The sequence below is a fragment of the Lutjanus erythropterus genome, chromosome 20, assembly GCF_056507025.1.
Source record: "Lutjanus erythropterus isolate fLutEry1 chromosome 20, fLutEry1.hap2, whole genome shotgun sequence".
NCBI lineage: Eukaryota > Metazoa > Chordata > Actinopteri > Lutjaniformes > Lutjanidae > Lutjanus > Lutjanus erythropterus.
Genome location: NC_139336.1, coordinates 6592982 through 6615499, shown reverse-complemented (window position 1 = coordinate 6615499; position 22518 = coordinate 6592982). Strand labels below are relative to the sequence as shown.

Here is a 22518-nt window from a genome sequence, read left to right as displayed (position 1 = left end):
ATGAACTGGTCAGAAAAGGAGAGATACTTTTGTTTATTTCTTTCTGTGTGCCAAAAATAGTAAGTATATATTTTTATTTTTCAGTATTTCATAAGAGTTTTCTTAAGTGTTGCACCTGATGCAGCACAAGCTTGTTAAAACAAGAAGATAAAAGATGATTATCACTACATATTGCACTGAAATTTTCTGCCAAAAAAGCATGAAGTGAAGAATCAAGAGTATGTGTCCCACAGCAATGTGTTTATAGACTGGAGGGTGTATCTTGTTTGTCTTGTTAGCTCCCGTCTGTTGTCTGTACATGCTGAATAAGACTGAGTTATTGCCACAGTGGGTTGCTTTAATTACATGTTGTGAATTCATATTTTCCTAAATTAAATATGGTTTAGAGGGCTGGAGACAATACCTTAATGTTGTTGGTTTGCTTCTGTTTAAACATGTACGGTTCTTCCTTTTGTTGAACTGAATCTAATGTGCTTGATTGAATGTCTTGTATATAACAGTGTTGATTTTTCTTCTAATAAGAAATAAAGTATTTAAATATCGCAAACTGTCATATTTGTACAATCATTAACTTCCCTAAGTAGACTAAGTCATTAGAGTTTTAAGGTTCCTCAAATGGTTTGGCTTTTTGATAACCCACAGTTTTAGTAATCTTAATGAGTTTCTGTTGTTGTTGTGTTGTACCCTATTTTTAAAGGAACAGTTCAGCCCAAAATCAGACATACCTATTATTTCTCCTCCCTGTGGTGCCATCTCTCCATCTAGACCAGTGGTTTTAAAACTTTTTTGTGCCCAGCATACACCAAAAGACAGGCCAAAATCTCAAGGCACACCTGTATTCACATCCATGTAAAATAGCCTCTACAACCAACCTGCCCAATGGAGACAAAGAGTACCCTACTCATCAATCAGAGGCAGAATACCTGAGTGTGGGTGGGAAAAAAATAAAGTAGGTATCAATCAATCAGGGACTTGATGTGTGACATAATTCCAATTAAAAACCCCCAAAACCCCACGGCACACCGAAGTCCCTCAGTACACAGTTGGGGACCACTAATCTATACTGTTTAGGAACATGTTTTGCGTTTTGGACATATCAGCCATAGAGACATCTGCCTCCTTTTCAGTATAACTAAACCGCACGCTGCTTGTGGTGCTCAGAGCACCAAAAAATACTGAACAGCAAAGTCTCTTGACAGAAATCACGACCCAATTACTCAAAATAATCCACAGACCTCGGTGTGAGCAGTTTCATTTCTTTCTACCAAACTACCCCCACAAACCATGTCACCACACAGAAGGAAGCGTTCATGTACTCAAGTTACAGATCAGTGGAGGAGGGCAACATTTACATCCACGCTGCCACGAGCATGAATAGTTCCTGCATCAAACTGGTCACAACAGGGTCTGTTGGTTAGTCTATCTTTTCTAACAAGGTGTTGTAAGAAGAAGTCCCTACAGGTGGAGAGAAAAATATCTCAAAGTCGGGAAAAACACACCCCAAACTCTGCCAGAGTAAGTGAGACCCTTTGGGCTCACAGCAGAACTTCTTTTGTGCTGTGAGTGGACAAATCATATGAGACAGATTGTCCTGCACTGTAAATGTCACCACTTCAAATTACATATGGCTCACACTATGGCAGAGCATATTGCACCTGTACACACTTCAGCTGTGTTTGCAACTATAGAATATTGCCTGTAATTCGAACTTTTTGAAATTTACTAAAAATGTTCTTAAAGTTATTTTGGATTGCTAATGGTCCAAAACAAGGTCTGATCACTGCACAGCATCCTGCTCGTCCACTTTTAGGTCAAAAGCAAGCAGGGTGGACTAGAGACACTTTCAAAGACTCGGCTCCATCTAGTGGGGAAAGTCATTTATTACAGTCTATGTCAAACTGAAGGACTTCAGACAGATTTCAGGCTGACTGAGATGTCCAACAGAGCCCTGTCCTCCACCCCTTTTTGAATGAATAAGAACAAACCTGTGATTCAGGTCTTATCATCCAACATGAGTGCTGGACCTCACTGACCTGGACCTCTTGTTCCTGAATGGGTTTTAAATGCTATAGTGGAACGTCAGAAGGAGGCTGTTCTAGCAGATGAATGTCTGAACGTATGATTACATTATTTTTCTTGTGGCGTGCGAAATGAGCAAGAGAAAATACAGCACACCTACTTACATGTGAGAAGAATTCTAGATAGGATGGGCTCATTTCTTTCAACCTAAAAGTAAAAAACAGTTGGTTAATTCATATCAGACTAATAAGTAAATTATGATGTTTGACCTGGAAACATGGACAGTGACATCCAGTTAGTGAAGTCAGCTCAGTTTCAGTACCAGTGTACTTTAAATTAGAGACTTTCAGCACAAGAAAAACTGCGGTAGGTCCATTAAAATTCTACATGTTTTTCTTTGGACTTGGATCAAAAAGAGTGACTGTTTTTGAAGGCTTGATTTATCAGTTCTTTATGTCTCAAATCCCACTTCAGTTCTCACTATGTGACTCATGGATGAATATAGTAATCACAATTATCCCATTATCCTGTTATTATTTTAGTCATCTACATAAAAGCTCGACTCAGGCGTATTTCCAGTGCTGGATGAGCTGTCAGCGGCCCTCCCTGAAGGAGTGGCACGATGCCAGGGTGAAGATGAGAGCAGGAGGGTTCGACAACAACCCCTGCAGGATTAGAGCATCATTCAATAAGTCAAAACCTGTCAGGAAACAGTGGATTTAGAAGTCTGATCGGGGCTACGAAGCTGTCCACGTATTGAAACAGCAAGAGGTCAGACCAAAGTCATCTTTCTCATTCTGTTCCATCAAATGTTTTCAGTGGTCCAAACATTAAGAAAAGCCTTAAAATCCTCATTTTGAATCCTTTAAATTCTGACATTTTATCATTTTACTTATGTACTTATGTTATGTTCTATTTTAATCCTTGTTTGTTTGTTTTTTGAATTACTTTTCATGTTCATTTTATGCCTTTTTTATGTGAAGCAGTTGCTGCATGTAATTTCTTTGCTGTAAATAACCTTGGGCAGCATTTGTTGTGTGAAAGGTGTTATAAAATGCATTTTATTATTTATTTTTTTATTATTTTTGTTTATTTTTTAAATCAATCTTATTTTGCACACTAGTCTTCTAGCACAGCCATGGGAACATGCAACAATGCATGTTATTTTACATATCACTGTGTGACAAATAATCATTGGATGATTAAAGGTGCTCCTCACACACATTTTTGGACAAAAGAGAGAAAAAACAAAAAAAAAAACACCCACCCTTATTTCAGAAAAGGTTTTCTGACAAGCACACCAAAAATATCAAAGTATGTATCAAAAAAGCCTGAAAAACATACAGTATTCATATTTCTCTCTTTATCTCCTAAGCAGCCAGATCCTCTGCACTGACAAACATTAATAAAGTCCTTAAAACCCTTGGTTAAATCCTTTAAATTCTGAAATTTTATCATTTTACTTTATTATTATATCAACAAGTTTAATTTTCCATTTGCATGGATATGCATGTCATGTTATGTTCTATTTTGTCTTGTATGAGAGGTGTTATAAAAAATAGTTTATTATTATCTCAATGGGTTTTATTTAACATTTTATGCTATGCATGTTGTGTTATGTTCTACTTTTACCCTTATTTTTTAGCTTACTTTTACAAATATTGTCAAATGGATTTTATCCATGTGAAGATGCGTTCTTTTCTCATCTCTTTTTCTGATTATATTTTATAATTATGGCATTATATTCCTGTTTTCATGTTCATTCTGTCTTTTTTAAGCAAAGTGATTGGTGCATGTAATTTCTTTTGTATGAAAGGTGCTATACAAATAAAGTTTATTATCATCATCATTATTATTATTATTATCGTATGTTGTGTTTTATCATGAATCTTTTGTATTTTTCTCATTCTTAGCTTTCACTCATAGGAGCATGCAACATTGTATTTTATTTCACACATTGCTGTCTGTGATAAATAAACCTTTAAATCATTGGATCATTAAAGGTGCTCATCACACACATTTGGACAAAAGAGAAAATCACCCACTTATTTCAGAAAAGACAAACACACCAAAAATATCAAGTATATACCAAAAAAAGTGTAAAAAGGTATATAGTATTCCTATTTAACCTAACAAAAGTAAACAAGATCTCATAAGCAGCTACCAGACCCTGTGCACAGCTTCACTTACATGATAAAAAGGTAACAGAAAAGTGTATTTAAACAATATAACCTCCACAACAGCTACACAACAAGTAGTTAAATATTTATGTGACTTACGTTTGATGCTGAAGCTTTTTCTTCTTTCCATCGTGGAGATGAAGAGGTAAACATCCATACTGTCTCACCGGCCATTGTGTTGTTGGTTGACAGAACTCTTCACCTCCTCCTCCCACCATCACTGCTAGCTAACCAGTGACTGCTAACTAGCTAACATCATTAGCTAGACTGGAAAACAAGCTAACTCGGCCTTGTTGTTTGATTTAAATAGTGTTGCTTAACTTAATTTTAAAGTGAACTTTTTCACAGCAGTCATACTGATATGAAACAGCGGGGTAAACACAGGGGTTAGCAATGATACTAATTAAGTTTAAGTTTCAATTAGCAGAGACTTTCCAATGAGCCAACATGCACCAATGCAGCAACCTGACTGTTTGACCTGAATGGAGCCTTATTTAGCATCATCAGTAACACCTGCTTCTTCTTCTTCTTTGGGGTTTATCGGCAGCTTGCATCCAGTTTGTTGCACTACTGCCACCTTGTGGGTTAACGCCCACTCACCGTCACTTTACAATTATTTATCCAGTCCAGAGTTAAATAGCCACTTCCTCCCTTGACCACTGTCAGCACACTCATTTATACTTTTGATATTCCTCTCCACCCGTCCTATTTTCTGTAAATGTGCCAACCTTTCTTGTCTCTCCTGTGTAAACTTTCTTCATACTGTGTGTACATGGTCACAAAAACCAGTCAGATGCTTCCCAATTGTGTAAAGTGTGCAGTTAAGGTTGCTGTGTACAATCCCCAGCCTGCTTACGATGACTTCTTCTTTTCTGCTTCCCCGTTCTACCTCTGAAACTGTTTTGGATTGCATGTAAATTGGTAACACCTGTGTTTCTTCTCCTGTTTCATGTGGCTCCTTTAAAAAAAAATCTATCAGCATTAGTTTATTGTGAGGCCAGAGAATGTTTAACTTCAGGTTACATTTTCTCTGACAAAGTCCTGTCCATCGACTGTCTCACAGTAACAGTAACTGTATATCTGTGTGACACCTCGACTGTACCAACATGTGATCACCTTTAATAAGATCATCATTAAATCAGTTTTAGTTACAATGATGACTAAACTGAATATCAGGGTGTCACAGCTTGTCTTTGTTACTGTGAAGAAACACAAAAGAACCACCTGTGCTCCTGAATTTACTGAAGCCCATTTCCACTAATGTGATGGGGAAAAACAGGATTGTGTCATTATAATGAGAAACTTCCTTGAAATAATGAGTCAGGGCTGCATGATTTGGGTGATTATTATGACTGGAATTGGGCTGCGATATACGATATGATTAGTGGATTGGTGCATTACAATTTTCATGTTCACTAAAAAACAATTATTAAAGTTGTGATGTGATTTTTATTGAGATCTGTACTGAACAAACATGTTCTTTCATTTAGAGAACAATTATCTTCTCACACATTTTTTCTTTCTCAAAAAATTCCGATTTAGTTCTGGTTCTGCGATTTGGATATTTGAACTTGACCATATTGCAATTTTATTACGTTTGCAATCAATTGTGCAGCCCTGTGAGTTAGTACCTGGAAATAATGAGAATTAATTTTGATAAATTTCTATTTGTGATACAAACTCATTATTTTAAGAAATCTGCTCTCTATAATATAATATTAAAATAGCACATCGATGTTTTTCATCACATTGGCAAAAATTGGCTTCCATAGATACGCCTGTGTTTATTTACATCGCCAAACTCATGGCTGCATCTTTTTTTTTTACATTTTTATGTTGTCTTTGTTCGTGCACCAAGTAATGACATCTTAGACTGTCTGTGTCTGTCTGTATTTTCTCATGAGGGATAATAAATCAAGCCATGGCCTGTCTGTGCACAACTGATCATAAATTACTTAGATCACTGTGACAGTGATAAAGGCATCAGAGTCTAAGTTACAGTGTTTAACTCACTCATACTGAAAAGTTTTTGCACAGCAAGTTTTTTGCATGTTATCAAAAATATAATTATTGTCTTTATTAGTAGGCAAATTAACAAAAATTAAATGCCAAATATATATTCAGGTTTGTTTGAATATCCTTTTTTTTGACAATCATGCACATACTGAAACAAAAATGTGATGTGGAGTAAAATGCACAATGAGAGCCCTGTTTTTACTGTTGCTGTGTAGACCTGCAGTGTATTTTCTAGACATCACTGTCAGTAAATTAACATAAACTGGATCATTAGATTTAGTTTGGGGCGGCGACATCAATCTAACATTTTTAGCTGTCTCGTCTTTCCACCCGAGGGGCTTCACTGCTGCAGTCTGGGGGCACAGCCGATATGAAGGCTGTAATCAGCGGGAACTCCCTCTGTGTTTATGTGTCTATACAGCGTTTGACAGAAAGGTCAGAAGTCTAGACAAAAACTAGGCACTACAATATGAGATTTTTGTAGAAATCACTCTCATATTGCTGGTTGTTCTGCACTCGGGGCTCATTCATTTTCACCTGCACAGTGCAGGTTTGGGTCACATTTGAGCCATAAACATGAGTATCAATCAATATTTAAACTAATACTTGTTGTAATATCAAACTATTGGGGATAGTTATTTCACTTTCAATTTAATTTAATTACGTCATTCACTACTTACTTATTTCAGTGTTACGGATGAACCCACTACCCAAGACTGTGAACTGTGTACAGTGTAGCCTTGTGTGCAGCACTAGAACTGGGACAGTTCTGGATCATCAGCATGTTAGATATCTGTAGTATCTGTGTATCAAAAAAAAAAAAAAAAAACCAGTTAAACACTTAAAGTGATACTGATATCAATAGTGTTCTTCATTCGATTCATTTTAGCGACATCTCATATATCTCGTGTCACACCTTTTGGGTGAGCGCCGGTGTGTCTGCTTCAGGCTTGTGCATGCGGATCAGGTCTGAGAGGCTACAGTTGACATTTATGCTGAAAATATGGTGTAAATGGCGTCTTTTTAGGTCAAATTTTAATGTCGCGGCTTACAGACACTTGGATTACACCACACCAGCAGTATGGAGACCTTGTTAAAACGCCACCATTCACTTCAGTTGTACTGGATTTGGCTGCAGCGCTGTTTTCCACTGAAGCTCCCGGAGTGTTTTGTGAACTGGAGATCTTCGCCCATCCTCACATCAGCACAGGGGTGAGTAGATATTTCATTTTTGGGTGAACTATCGCTTTAAGCAATACCACCGCTTTGGAATGAATGTCGGAAATTGGAGTGGAGTTAGTGTGCTTAAATACATTAATAGTTCCAATGTAGTTCCACTGGACAGCCTATGAATAACTATAGTAATAATTAGTTGTTTTCCCCAAAATGATGCATGTGTATGCTCTGAAGGAACAGTTCAGATAACCTTATTTGCTTTATTGACGTGTGAGATACAAAGATCTCATGGTTGTGTGATTAAAGGGAAGATTCACTTTTCATGAGTGTTGATGGAAAATGTGGTCAACTCCTCAGTGCTACTAGTTTAACTGAGAAAGCTGAGTTCTCCTGCTGCAAAATCTGTTCTTTCTGTATCCAGTCATGTTGCAGTTATGTCACTGGATGCAAAGAAAAACTACCCGCTGTTTCAGCTATGCTGTTGCTATGTTTTGGCCAACAAAGTAATAGCTATTTGCTCGGGTGGTGATATACAGTAACATGGCCGTGGACTTGCATGTAATGCTGGTACACATAGGCACTGCGCAACCACACCAGATGGTTTGTTAGACAGAACCGTCTGGGAAGTTGTCCTTAGAAATAGTTTGGAAAAGGGCAGGCACTTTCAAAAAACGCTTGGCAGGTAATTGGATGAACCATCTGTCTGTCAAGTCTAACACAGGCTAACTTTAATCAATAAGAGCAAACTCTTGCAAAAAAGAGCAAAAGCATCTTTTCCGTTCTGTGCTCTTTTTCAAGTAAGAACTGATGCTATAACAGTATCTATGCCAGACGATTTGTTTGCATGGACATTTCTTGCTGTCATAACAGCTAAAACCACGCCCATAGCTGCAAGTAGTTCCTCCCTGGGCGCTGATTGGCTACATCACTTTAAGTGTAAAAGTGGTGGTCAGTATAGCAGAACTTACAAATTTATTGCTTCAATAGACTACATTTACCATAAACACTGACTGGATATCTACATGCCAAATTTTGAGATTTTAAGTATGGGGGTAGGAGGCAGTTAGCTCAGCTTAGCATGGGAGTTATGAGCTGCAGCTATACATAAACTCTGGACAAAGCAAGGCCCTGATTCTAGTCTTTATGTAAAGCTTAGGGCTTCATCTCTATGCATATGTATCCATCTTATCTCAATCAAATAGGAGCATTTCTCAAAATGTCAAACTATTTAATCAAAATAAGGACTGGGTCATGTTCTAGAGCAAATTTCAGTTGCATCTCACCACCTTTTTTGTCTTTACATCTAAAACAAACAAAAGAAAAAAAAACAAAAGAAACAAACAGGATCTCTTTTTATGAAAAAGAACTTTATTAATCTTTTAGAAATGGTACAATATGATACATTACAGTAAACAACATGGGACAAACAACATGTAGTGTAGGTAGGAATTGTGCAAATGAATAGGACTGTTGTATGTGTGTGTACTGCATCTTTGAACCCTGTACTGGATGGTGAGTTTCTCTTTGTTTACATCCTTTTATCTACACCAGCAGATTTGATATTAGCGAGCAACAAAGCTAAGCCACACAGGCAGCAAGTGTATGGCTAAATGTCAAGTTTAAATTCTATTTATGCTTGAAATGATTACAAGTATTTAAATAAACTGTGCAATTTTCCCTTATTTTATAAGCACAAAAACATGTAGGTTTGCATATTGCAGTTATTAATTAATGATTAAATGCAGTGTTGTGCTGGTGTAGATATCAGGACTCAACTGTGTTTGTTTCTTTCTTATTTTTCAGTTTTGACCTTTTACCCTGAAGTAACAGAGGGGAGAGGGGAGGGGCAAAGGTCATGAGGTCAGTCAACCTCCTGTTGCAGGTAGCAGTCGTCAGTTTTAACACCACTTTCCCCCTGCGGGGTCAAACATGGGATTTACCAAGGTAACCGGACCACAGGATGGAGGAGTTAATGGTTTATTTAAATATAACCCAGACAATAAAGCATTTCTGCTTCCCAAAAGATGCACAAATAATCGCACAAACACTGGTGCGCACATTGAAATCAATAATAATGAAGCCTTGGCTGTCCCTGTTTGGCCCTGCAGTGGAAAGTAGCTCTGGAGGGGGCTTTTTGCACCTGGATGCAGCGTGCGCTCTTTAACTGACACCACCATCCACTCCACTTCCTGGATGGTCAGGGCTTATTTGGCAGTGATGACCACTGGCATGTCAGTGGTGGCAGCAGGCGCCGCCCCGTTCTCATCTGAGTCACTCTCAGCGCTGTCGCTCTCGTCTGAATCGCTGTCGGCGGCTCCGGGCGTGGCTGTGGCCGCGGCCTCCTCGCTGCTCTGGCTCTCCTCGTCCTCCGACTCCTGGCTGGTGCTGGCGCTGTCGCTTTCGCTGGTGGTGCTGGCACTCTCCTCCTCCTCCTCCTGTTCCTCTGGGGTGCTGGAGCTGGAGCTTTCGCTCTCGCTGGTGGTGGCATCGCTGGCACTAGCGCTCTCTTCCTCCTGTGGGAGGGAGGCCTGGCGGGGGCTGATGTCCTGAGAGGTGCCGGAGGAGGCGTCCAGGCCCTGGCTCTCCACATCAGGGGTGCTGGTGTCCTCCTCCAGGAGGTCAGAGTGGACCTGAAGAGCCTGAAGGTGACACAGACGAAGAATGGACGGGTTAGTTTGTATCAAGATCAAGCGAGTCATTTATATATTTTAAAGGACCACAGTTGAAGTGCTGAATGTGATTAACAGATAAGAATAAAAAAAAAAAACCAATCAACATAATAATAATACTTTTGGGTTTTATAAGATAAATTTGTAAAAAAAAAAAAAAAAAAAAGGTCAGAGAAGAAGTTGAAGCAACAGCTTGAACAGAATTACAGACAGAAGCTGAAGTTACGACAGAATGGAAGAATCTGATGTAATGAAATGAAGCGCTGAAATGGCTTGAAGAAGCAACTAATCAGTTGAAGTCAAGGCAATGAAAGGAGATGAAGTGGAAATCCTGACATGAGTTAGTGACAAAAGTACATGCTCTGAAAGCAGTTGAAGTGTCACATAAAGTGTAAATGCTAAAAGGTATTGTTGTGTATGTGAGCTATTGTAAATTTAAAAAAAATATTGGGGGAGAGGGATAAAATGTAGAGAAAAGCTCAAACTTCCCCACAAAAAAGTTCAATATTCTCTCGTAAATCTGAGTTTTTTCCCAAATTTTTCCAAATTTTCTGGGGTTAAGCTACATTTTTAAGAACCAACTCTGTTCTGGCATTTTGTTAATACCACTAACATGCGCTGATGTGGGTAATCATAGGGCATTACAAGATAGATGGTAGAATTTCTGTGATTATTGGACAGTCTGACAGAGGTTATTTCCTGCAGCAGCACATACTACCGCCTAATCCCAAACTGGATTTCATTTGGACTGCATTACTATAAACTGACCTTGTAAACCTGCAGTGACTTCTCCACCTCGTTGCCCTGTGGCATGTCGTAAGCCATCTTCTTTCCAACAAACTCGTAGGACTTGTAGGGAGCGGGGACCTTGTTGTAAGACTTGTCCTCTACGTAGACAGTCCATGACTTGTAGTCGCTGGGGGAGCCTCCCAAGCTGTCGCCACGGCCCGAGTCTGTGTCGGTGACGATGGTGGGAATGATGGGCTCGGGGGTGGTTTCGGCAATGGGTGCCTCTGTGACAATCACGGGGGTGAGGGTGGCGGGAGCGACGGTGGAGGACTCACCCGACTCTGAGCTCTCGCTTTCCTCCTCTTCGGTTTCCTGCAGATACAGAGGTGAGAGGTGAGCTGTCAGATAGCTGGTGAGTCAACATGTGATTTGGTGTGTGGAGCATTCAGGCAGATAGCAGTTATGTCTGGAAGGGAACCCCTGATTTGTGAAAGTTTTGCAAGATTCATACACGTTTCTTCATTGGGCACAAAATAACTATGTTTTATAATATGACAACACTGCGGTTAAGTTCTGCCTGGGTTTAGGGACAGAAAACACTTGTTTAGGGTCAGGGAAAGATTATGGTTTGGGTTAAAAAGATCACTTTTGCAAGATCCTCTGTGGATCTTGGCTTCCCATCTAGACACAACCACAGATAGCTGGGTCAGGAATTTCCTCCCTGAAATTCCAAATGCATGTCACCATTTGTTGTCTCTTCCTATCCTATTTACTATGTTGGCCTTTTCACAAACATTTTACTAGATTTTGTTTGGCACAAAGGTCAAGCAGAACTATTAGCTTATTATTGTTAGCTTAAGTAGCATTAGCTATTGTTCCTGTCAAAAGCCAAACCAAAAATTACTGACAAAAAGAAATGAAAGAAATGAGCCTGTGTCTACAGAGACTGTTTGGTTTCTGGTGGAACCTGTTAAAAGGTTTCACCCAGAGAAAGGAAAATTCTTCTATCCAGGGGTTCTATCCAGAATCTTTCCATCTTCTAAAGGTGCTAACAAGAACCCACCCAGGGAGTTCTACAAATAACTTTTTTATATTCCAAGAACTTTACCTAGAACCCACCCAGGGTGGTCTAACAAGAACCACTTTATATCATGGTCCAAGACCCTTGACAAAAGAGTTCTTAATGGAAAAAAAACCCTTAACAAACCCTTTCTTCAAAAAATGATTCATCAGAAGCAATTGGTTCTGGGTAGAACCTCAGCCCTTCAGGAAGAACCCCTTTTGGAACCCTTATTTCTGAGACTGCACCATGAAAAATATGAAAAGTAAGAGACAAATATTGCTTTATTGAAGTACTACTCATTATTTTGAACATGTTCCCATGGCAGGCCTGCAATATTTGGGTTTCCACCCTCTTAGATTTGTTAACTGAGGCTTATTCTGCAGTTTAAGCAGCCAACATTATCCACTGATATTCTTTAAAAAAATATATATCACCTTCGCCTTGTGTATGTAGCCAGGTGTGTTATTGGTGTGTTTTAACTCACGCTCTCCTCTGTTTCATCATCATCATCATCACTGTCTTCGCTGTCCTTGCTGTTGGAGACAGAGGCTGTGTCTGAGGACGAAGCTGTGTCTGCGCTGTCAGATGTGACTTCTGCTGGGGCCTGTGCTGCTGCCTGCTGCAAAAATCATTAAAACACAAAGTCACGAACTGCACCACATCTGTAGTCTGCTGAGAAATTATGTGTCAAATAATGATCGACTTGTTTAAATGACTGATTTGACTGATCTCTTACCTCTTCTTCATCTGAACTCTCCGTGCTCTCGTCTGAGCCGACAGCGGCTGCTGCTACAATGTTCTGCAACATCAGAACATCAGAATTTGATTGATTCTCTCGTTACGTTTTACTGTTCTCTAATTGCATCATCATTCATGTCTCAGGCAAAGGTCAGTCATAGAGAACTGTTAGTGGAGTGCCTTCCAGATGTTAGCCTCCTCCAAAGACAACTCTTTGGTCTCTGAGATGTTATACTCCAGAGAACTCTAACCAGTAAAGGTGATCAGGGATTCTATAGTGATGGTGTACCAACAGGAAATGCACGTCTTTCATTTTGACCACGAGGGCCATAATGTTAGGGCATTTGAAACAGGTTTGCTGGGTTGGAAGCCACTGACTGAGTATTACTCCTTGTGACAATTAAACTGATTTAACTGTCAAACTGAAACATTGACTCGCCTGTGCTGAAGATGGCTAAAAGAAAAGCAACATGTTCTGTATATTATCACATCTCAAGTTAGCTAATGTTAGCAAAATGCTGAACTATGTAGCTAACGATTTATGTAGATCAGCTGGCTTCTTTGTCAGTGTTTTGCTAACATTCTCTATCAGATATTAATAGCTACCTGAATGATGTAGCACAATTCCCTAACCCTGAATAAGAAGGAAAAATGTAGAGGTGGAAATATGATAAGAGAAGGGGACAATAGATGGTATGAAAAAAAAGAATAAGTGGATGAATATCTTACCTGTACAGGTGCTGCCACTGCCGCCTGTTTGCTGAGGACTGGAGGTGCTGGTTTCACCTGTGGACAAGACCAACATCAGTCAATGTGGAACTCTTTCTCTCTCTATCTATAAATATATCTGTCTTTCTCTGTCCAGATACTCACCACTTCTTCGGAGCTCTCTGAACTGCTGTCAGAAACTTTTCTCGCCTAAAAGGCAAATAAGGATACAAGTTATGATAAGGATGCAAGGTGAGAAAGCAACTAAATACACCAAAATTAATGTTGAAATGATTGAAATTTATGTCAAAATGGCATATGGCCTAAGAACAGATCTGCTGATGTGAGTCTGGAAAAGATGTTTAGAAGTTTTGACTTTTATGAAATCACTCACCGGCCGGCAGAGAACTGTGGCGAAGAGCAGAACGAAAACAATGGCGACTTTCATTGTGTCACAGTTTGGTGTCTGGATGGGCAGAAAACCAGAAACACGCAGGTTGAAGTCACACAATGAAACATCATCACACAACACAATAAAACAATAAAACATCATGATACAAACAGCTTGTACGACACCAAAATACTCGTCCGGAGGCCATAACTTCATAGGAAACACAATGACATGTCAAACTGAAAATGAGCTGTAGGCTAAGGCTTGTCAGTAAATCCCCTCGGCCAGATTCCTTCCTAAAAATGGAGGCTGCCTGGTCACATGACTGGTAACAAGCAGTGGCACTTCCTGAGGCCTTGGTATGTAACAGGAAGTCATTACGTCCTTGATTACAGACCTGACGAGTGGTTATGTGCCCCTGACAACTCTGTTTCAATACCGTGAAACAGTTTATCTGTCATCACATGGCTTTGGTTTGTGGTTTGTTAAACTATGAGACAGGATGTTTTGTGCTGATTCTGGTCCAAAAGGTGTAAGAGAAAAACAAGTCTGACTTCAAAATACATACCCTGAAATAAAGAAAAATGTTGAAAACAGCCTGAAATCCACATGAACCCAATGCCTTCTACAAAGGAGTGTCAGTACACTGAAATATCCCACTAGCATCAAGAAAAGTACACATAGACTAGTTTACAAGATTCTTTTAACCTAAAATTTGATTTCAAAATTTAGGGGAACTGGGTTTAAAATGAGTAAAACCAGATTTCCAAGTTTAATGGTGTAAACTGAAATTAAATAGAGTTTAATCAATATGGAGATACTTGCTTACCGAAATTAAAATAAATAAAAATTACATTTGCTCTGCTCTGTGTTCATTAACAAAACACCACAGTTTGCTAGCTAGTTAAAAAATCCAAAGTTACATTGTTTGATACAGATAGCAAAAAGGTTAACAAAAAGTTGCATTTTTTGTTTGCTAGTTTGCTAAAAAGTTAAAATGTTACACTGTTTACTAGGTAGCTGAAAAGTCAGTTAGCCTTGTTAGCCTGCCCATGATGGCTGAGCAGAGAAGCTGAGATGTATCCACCTTTAAGCAAAACTTGTCAGCCAACTTAATGGAGCAGTACGAGCAAATAATGGAACATTAAAATAGACGACAGCACAGCGAAGAAAAATGAGACCACCTGGCAGCAATTTTAATTGAATTCCATTGATTCCAACTGAAGGTTTAGGAAAAATCTTTTTTTAAAAAAGCTCACAAATTTATAGTTTCATTAAAAAAAATAACTTTGTAATTTCCTAAAACATCTGGTCATTGGAATTTTTAATAAACGTTAATCAAACAGAGAAAAATAGTGCACTTGTTTGGGACTATTTTCAGCAGAGGAGTAATGCGCTTTAAACGCTCTAGTGGGTATTTACTGCAGCAAGATGGTGTGTTTGGGATTGAGTTAAAATAAACTACAGTGTGTGTTCATGGTAATGAAGGAGTATCTCACTCAGCACAACAGTGTGGCTCATTGATGTGTTTTAATAGTTTCTGGACAACAATGGCACTCTATAACAAAAGGGTAATTAGATATATTAGGCTTTGGCTACAGTTGGTTCATTGTTGGCTTTGGTCTTTTCATGGGCAACAGTAACTTTTATTCAAGTAGATGTTTAAAGCACTTTTTATCTCTAAGTGAAATTTCAGCCATATCCAGGTGTAAAACCTAAAACAGCTTTAAAAACACTTCCTTTTTCCTCTTTTCTGTTGTCTTACTGTAACCAAATCCTCTTCTCTTGTACAGTACGCTGTGGGAGGAGCAGTTGAGTCTGTTTCTGTCTTTAATGATGGACTCTTCCTATACTGTGTAATTCACCAGGTTATAACTGGAAAGCCACAGTGCAGCAGAAACATTACAGACGCCCATATGATTGTACGTGTGTGTATATTTCTGAACGTCTATCTTTGTGAGGATTAGCATGAGAGTCAAATCTTGAGAGTGGACACACATTTGGAAACTGGGGACAATTTTGTCCGGTCCTTTTATGTGTTGTTTGAGGGTTAGGATTCAGTTTTAGGAGGCTAGATTTAGGTCTAGTATAATCCCAGGATTAGGGGCTAAAGAATGTTTTATGTCAATGAGGGTCATCACAAGTATGTATGCAAAATATGAACCTAAAACTAGAAGTGAATTAGCTTAGCTTAGCATAAAATCTGATTGCAGAAGGAACTTGTTCACCAGGATCTGTTTAAAAGTAACCATTTTAGCATTAGTTTTGCACGTACGGGGCTCCAAGTTAGCAATGTTTGGGTGGACTTTCAAAATAAAGGCAGAAAGACTATGTTCGTTAGTGAGAAAAAATATGCAATGTTTGGTTAGATGTTCAAAATAAAGTTAGAAAAACTAGCTGGTTATGTTTATGGTATGTTTAGTTTGGTGTTACAATAAGTACGTTACCCAAGTTGTTGTACGTAACTTAAGTAATGTACCTCACATGTTTTGTCAATTGCGTACATTACGTAATTTAAAAAGAAGTTGAACGTTGGTCACATGGGACATGAACCTCCTGGTTAAAATCCCTGTGTTTGTTTGGCTCATTTCTTGCTCTTTATACTACATCATCTGACTTCAATGGCACATCCAATCATAACGCATCCAGAAATGATGCTAGATTGGTACCTACAGTATCATAGTTTGATGTTTATGTCCCCTGACCAAGCCGCCGTATTTGACTGAAATAATGACTTACTTGTCTTGCCGTCATTGTGAGGTTGCCAGGCAACCAGCATAATGATAAAGTTTCAGGGCCATGCAAATTACAGGGGTTTTCCAGAAGAAACAACAAAATGGAAAGGCACTGAGAGACGGCTTCAAAATACGGGAGAAACCCGGGAAAAATAGGAATTTTGGTAGGTGTGCCTCCAGGTCAAAACTGTTGACATATTTAGCAATGGACAACATGACAGGAGTCAAAACATCTCAATCGCCCCCTGATGGCTGGCTGCAGTATAGATCATAAATCCTGCCCTCTCCATTTCAATAGATAGGACATGGGCCCGACTAAAACACTGAAGTACACGTCAAATAAGTTTTTCTCAAGATGTTTTCTGTCATTTTAGGTTGTTCTTATCACACTGATGTATGTCCAAGTTTCTGATGAGTTTGGTTTTAATTAGTTATTAGATTATATAAAAAGTGGGACTCACATCATGATTGATAGCTGGTCAATAATGTGGTTTCATTTTTGGTCCATTTTTTGCAGTGGAAAACTAAAAAAGAACCTACAAAGGAAACCTGAACCTCTTCTAAACTCTCTTCAGCTGATAGTTAATCTGTGTGTGTGTGTGTGTGTGTGTGTGTGTGTGTGTGTGTGTGTGTGTGTGTGTGTGTGTGTGTTGTCAGTGAGTTTACTCAGCGCGGTTAGTCTGGGCTGGTCCCAGTCATGGAGAGGTTAGTTTCCTGCTGCCCACATGCTTCCACTTCCTGCCCTGGTATCACTGGGACACTAATCAGCCAATCAAACACAGCCTGCCCCAGCTTCACGCCTGACCAATCGCAGGCAGACTTCCACCTCTATAAAGTCTTTAAAAAGAACTCATAATTAACTGCAATAAACTGCAGAGCGTTTATGGCGGATAACCAAACCCTCCTGTGGGTTTAATGTGAGTTCACTTAACACTGACTTTTAATTTCTGATAATGTTTTACAAATGTGTTTCAAAATTAAGCTGGGGTTTGTTAGAATGATGAGCTTTTACCCTGTAAAAGTTGATTTGAGTTCTAAATCTTTTTTTTGTTACAAAAACTGAAGAAATCTGTTTCAACCTGTTTCAAATTTAGATCATTATAGATTTAGATTTATAAGAATTGTCAGTGTCCCAAAACTAGAGCTAGATCAATATATCAGATATATCAGGCAGATGTTTGCAATCACAGCAATATAGTAATATCTGTATTTGGATGACTGAAAATTTTAATTTTAACAGATCATAATGCAGGTTGTGTTTATTTGTTAGCTTTGTAGGCAGCATTTTATGTATATCTGGTCCTTTTTCTTAATTCAGGTTCAATAAAGTTTATTGTAAAACTGTAAAATATCCTGCCTCTATTAAATATCTTTGTCAAAAGTGCAAAAATGTGTGTTTATGTATATATTTTATATCGTGTTGTTTATTCTATTCTGTATAAAGTATTAGTGGCTGATATATCGATATATATTTTTAAACTTTCTCTACTCTACACATTTACCCAATATTGGTATTGGCATCGGCACAAAAAATCTAATACTGGTCAGGCCCTACTGGAAACTACACTGTAGAAGGCAAATGACTGAGCTGGAATTTAAGAAGAAGTGATGATGATATTTACTCTTTAAAGATATTTAATTTAACAAGTTGATTTATTTTGGATTTGAGATGAGAAAATCATCATTTTTTTCTCGTTTTTAAGAAAAGACGAGACTTTTCTTTTTGAGAAAAGTTCAGGAAAAAAAGCTGAAATAAAATCTAATATTTTTGTAAAACAAAATTTTTGCAGCGTAGCTGTGGAACACACTTGTAAAATTCACTTTTTGATTACCTACATTCACAGTATTGAAGCAGAAATACATAAAGATTACACACTACATGGCCAAAAGTATGTGGACACCTGACATTATCATATGTAATAGCTGGTTTGAGGTTTTCCATCATAGTTGGGAACTTTTGGCTGTGGAGATTTGCTCCCATTTAGCCATACAAGCATTAGTGAGGTCTAAAACTGATATTGGAGGATGAGGCCTGGCCTACGGTCGGTGTTCCCATATCATCCCAAAGATGTAGTTTGGGACTGAGGTCCTCTGTGCAGGCCGGTCAAGTTCCTCCACAGCAAACTGGGAAAACTTTATGGAACTGGCTAAAATATCCATATCCTATAACATTAAGATTTCTCTTACACAAAAGAATGTGGCTGAGGGTGTCCACATACTTTTGGCCATGTAGTGTATTTCAAATGCATGAAAGAACCTTTTCACCCTGCAAGTTTCTAAATGTTGAATTGTATTCTTTGAGCTAAATAAAGCAGATTTCCAGCAGCTTCTACAAATATTAACCTGTGCTCCCACCTCATCACACCACCAGAGCTGCAGAAAACTCCAACCAAACACCACCCACAGTAAACACAACCTTCACTCTGTCATATGTTTGTTCTGACCTTGTTTGCAGTCGGAGGAGGCTTCAGGAGGAGCAGGAACACACAGACGTGCTTTGTCTTTAGTTTATCTCCTGGGTTTCCCTGGATGTTGTCCGCTGCTCAGTGATGCTGCTGCTGGAAACTGAGCCTCCTGGTTGGCTTATAAACCCTCCAGCTTCTGGCAGCAGCCAATCGCGTCGGAGCTTGTGATGTCATGAGGTTAACCGCTCCGTGGTCCACCTAAACTCTTTCTCCCACTCTTCCTGTGGTTGGTGCTGTGGTGGTGTGGGGGCAACACACACACTCACACACACTTACTCACACACACACACACACACAATGCAAAGACAAATACATGCATAAAGACATGCAGACATTTACAGTCCAGACAGACGCATGTGAATGTACTTTTTGCCTCTGCTCACACACACACACTCACACACACACTCCTCAGTTAATTTAAGGACATGTAGTGACAAGCTCTGGGAAAAAACAGCAGCATATAGTGGCGGGTGGGATGACAGTGATTCAGCTTCCTCACAGACAGCAAAAACTCATCTGACTGAGGTCTCTCTGGGTAATTGAGAATTTGTCTGCAAGACCAGACTGATTTGTCTTAAACTGTCCAACAAGTTGAGAGGCTTTTTTTTTTTGTGTGTGTGTGTGTGTGTGTGTGTGTGTGTGTGTGTGTGTATGTGTAACAGTCAATGTTATGTTTCCAAGTGAGTAAGTTACTTTTTGTAAGTTGTTGAATGTGGGTATGAAGCTATTTTTGGGGACACTTTTCAAACTCAAGACAAGTTAATTGGGGGTGGCTGGTACAGTTGGGGACAAAGGCCGTGTCCCCAGTTCAGCGGTTAAGTGTAGGGTTAAGTCAAGGTTAGGGGAAGGTTTAGGTTAGGATTAGGGTTGGTGGGGTGAGGAAAGTAGTGGTTATGGGTTCAAGTTAAGGCTGGTCTCCAGGAAAAGCTCCGTCTCCTAGAAATTCTGGTTACATACAACTAATTTGTACAGCAAATACGTTTTGAGGGAAACCTGATGTCGATCAAATTCGTTTGTAGCTGACAAGTCACACAAATTTTAATACTTAACTAGAACGTAATTAAGATAAACTTCATTTGTTTCATTCTTCTTTCCGCTCGTTGTGACCAAAGCAATATTCATGTGTTATTAGAAGTTTGAATGATTAAAAAAAAAATTCTAAGTATGTAAAATCAGGTCTAAAACCATGGAAAATTTAGCAGTTTTCTCTGCTCAGTCAACTGGGGACGAATGGTGCAACTAGGGACAAAAGCTGTGTCCCCATTTTGGAAAAGTGAATTTCAGGGTTAACGTTAGGGTTAGGAAAGTAATGGTTGTGGGTTCGGGTTAGGGTTGGTCTCCGGGAACACCCCTGTCTCCTAGAAATTATGTTTACACACAGTAGAACTAATTTGCAACAGCAATGTTTTAGGGGAATCGTAATGCCAAAAGAAATATATTTTTTCCTCACAAAAGAAGGATTTTTTTGATTAATGTACCTGTACCTGCAAGCTGCAAAAATATTAATATGAACATATGATCAAAATGGTCACTGACAACCTAGTTTATTTGTTTCAGTAATCTTTCCAAGTTTGAGACATGTCTGTGTATTACTACCTTCTGATTCTGAGTTTGTAGCACCACAGAAACATGCTATTACAAATTTGAATGATGTAAAAAAAATCTCTGATTACATAAAATTCAGTGTCAGTCTCATGAAAAAATAAGCAGTTTTCTAAGATCTGAAACGCTGGGGGTGTGTCCGCTCCACACCGCAACAACCTAAACCGACCTGAAACATGGACGCTCCGTCAAGCAGCTTTACTGGACATGTTTGAGCCACCAAATTCAGAGAACGGTAACTTTCTTTACACAGACTTTAACATAACCAGGAAATGTTGTTAATTAACCTACCTGACAAATCGCCAAAACGTTGATACTAAACTGACAAAGAATTTCATTTGTTTTCCACCAAAACAGACAATCTTCTAATATACTTTACGCTTGTTGTGACTGCACTACTATTCAAAAGTCAACAGTGAAATAACAATTCTTTCTAAATCTACCCAAAATCACAATATTTCTTTACCTTAACCAACGGATCTCAAACTCAGAAGGTCTTGGAGCGCAATATTTCTGAAAAATGTTTTTTTTTTTATTACCATCACTATCACATTTCCGTCATACTGAATGCAAACACCTGCACATTTTTATAGTTAGTCATTTACTGAACACAAACTCAGCAACTCCTCTGTCACTTGCATTGCTGGTTTTGTCCATGCTTTTGATAGTGGTGAAAACTCGATCATAAATGTCACTTGATAACTTGCAAACCTGCACTGGCACTGTGATTACTAATATAGAAATATATATAGAATATTAGCCAATTACAACACCAGATATACATACATATATGCATATTTTAAATGCAATTGTGTTTTACATCAAGTATAATCAGCTGATGTTTTTTTTTAAAATTTGGTAAGAAATAACTTGAAAAAATAATTAAATGAAACATTTTTTAAATTAAGTTGTGACATCATGTTGGGGCTGGCAGGAGGGAGAGGGGCCCCTGGAGCGGAAGTTTGAAACCACTGTCATAACCAAAACACTTTTGTTGCAGGAGTGTGGAGGTCAACCTCTGACTGTGGTGTGCTGTCAAAGTTCTGTACCGCCTTCCATTCCAACCACCTCCTTGTGGATGATTACTCTGGTTGATTTGTAATTTTTCCAAAGGAATGCATATGAACATAATGCAGGCAGGAATTACGTTTGTTACCACAATTTAAAAAATAAATAAATAAACAGATAAAAATTTAGGAGACCAGGCTGCCAGGAAATGAATGTAAGTCTATGTAATGTCCTCAAAAATGACATAAGTAAACAAAATTAACAAGTCAGTTTTATTTAAATGTCCCAAAAACATGTATCAATTAGACACTGCTCAAGTCCCATTTGATTGTTATTGTGTGATGGAGGTCAGGAGGCTAACACTGGGACTCTCGTTTTCAGTTTATTAAAATGTGTGTGATCTGTATGAGTTTGTGCCTGTTGGACGGCAAAGAAAGCCTGGGAACAATAAAGGAGAATGGGTTAAATTTTACATTTATAATTAGCTCGAATGATAATCAAATGCTGCATTTAAAAAAACAGAGAGAATCTGGTCAATTTTCAAAATAAAAGACTGTGCAGACTTGCGTTCTTAAAGACAGACAGAAAGAGAAACCATTTCGCTGCGTACCCGACTTATCCAGGTAGAAGCACAAAAAAACAAGGAAAGAGAACCAAATCGACAAGGTCTGAGCAAGTCTACATAATCATCCACTGCTGAAACACTTCTGAAATGCTGCTGCCCTGTGGAGGATGGATCAAAACCATGGCACAGATGTGCGAGCTTGGTGGAATCAACCAGTAACTATGGTTAATGCTGGTGAGTAATTTACCATGACTTTTTTGGTAATCAAACACAGTTAATACAAAAATTCAAATTTGAAATGGTAATACTAATCATCTGAAATTTTATTGTGACACTGTTTCATCCCTAGCAGTGAACTTGCAAATTGCAAACACCTTGTCTCACTCTCTATTTTCATGCATGTAGGAGGACAAAAGGTGGCCATATTATGTTACTTTACTTTTTGTTACTTTAT

The 22518-nt window shown here is 38.7% G+C and overlaps 1 protein-coding gene across 1 annotated transcript; it reads right to left on the bottom strand.

Moving 5' to 3' along the window:
- Nucleotides 1–8737: 8737 nt before the first annotated feature.
- spp1 (secreted phosphoprotein 1) lies at nt 8738–18977 on the bottom strand. Its single transcript, XM_084745878.1, has 8 exons — nt 18869–18977; nt 13693–13764; nt 13464–13508; nt 13320–13376; nt 12589–12651; nt 12337–12471; nt 10829–11161; nt 8738–10030 (listed from the first exon to the last, which is right to left on the bottom strand). Exons 2-8 carry the CDS (start codon nt 13744–13746, stop codon nt 9596–9598), a joined length of 1122 nt encoding a protein of 373 aa, XP_084602004.1. The 5' UTR covers nt 13747–13764; nt 18869–18977; the 3' UTR covers nt 8738–9595.
- Between the last annotated feature and the right edge of the window lie 3541 nt (nt 18978–22518).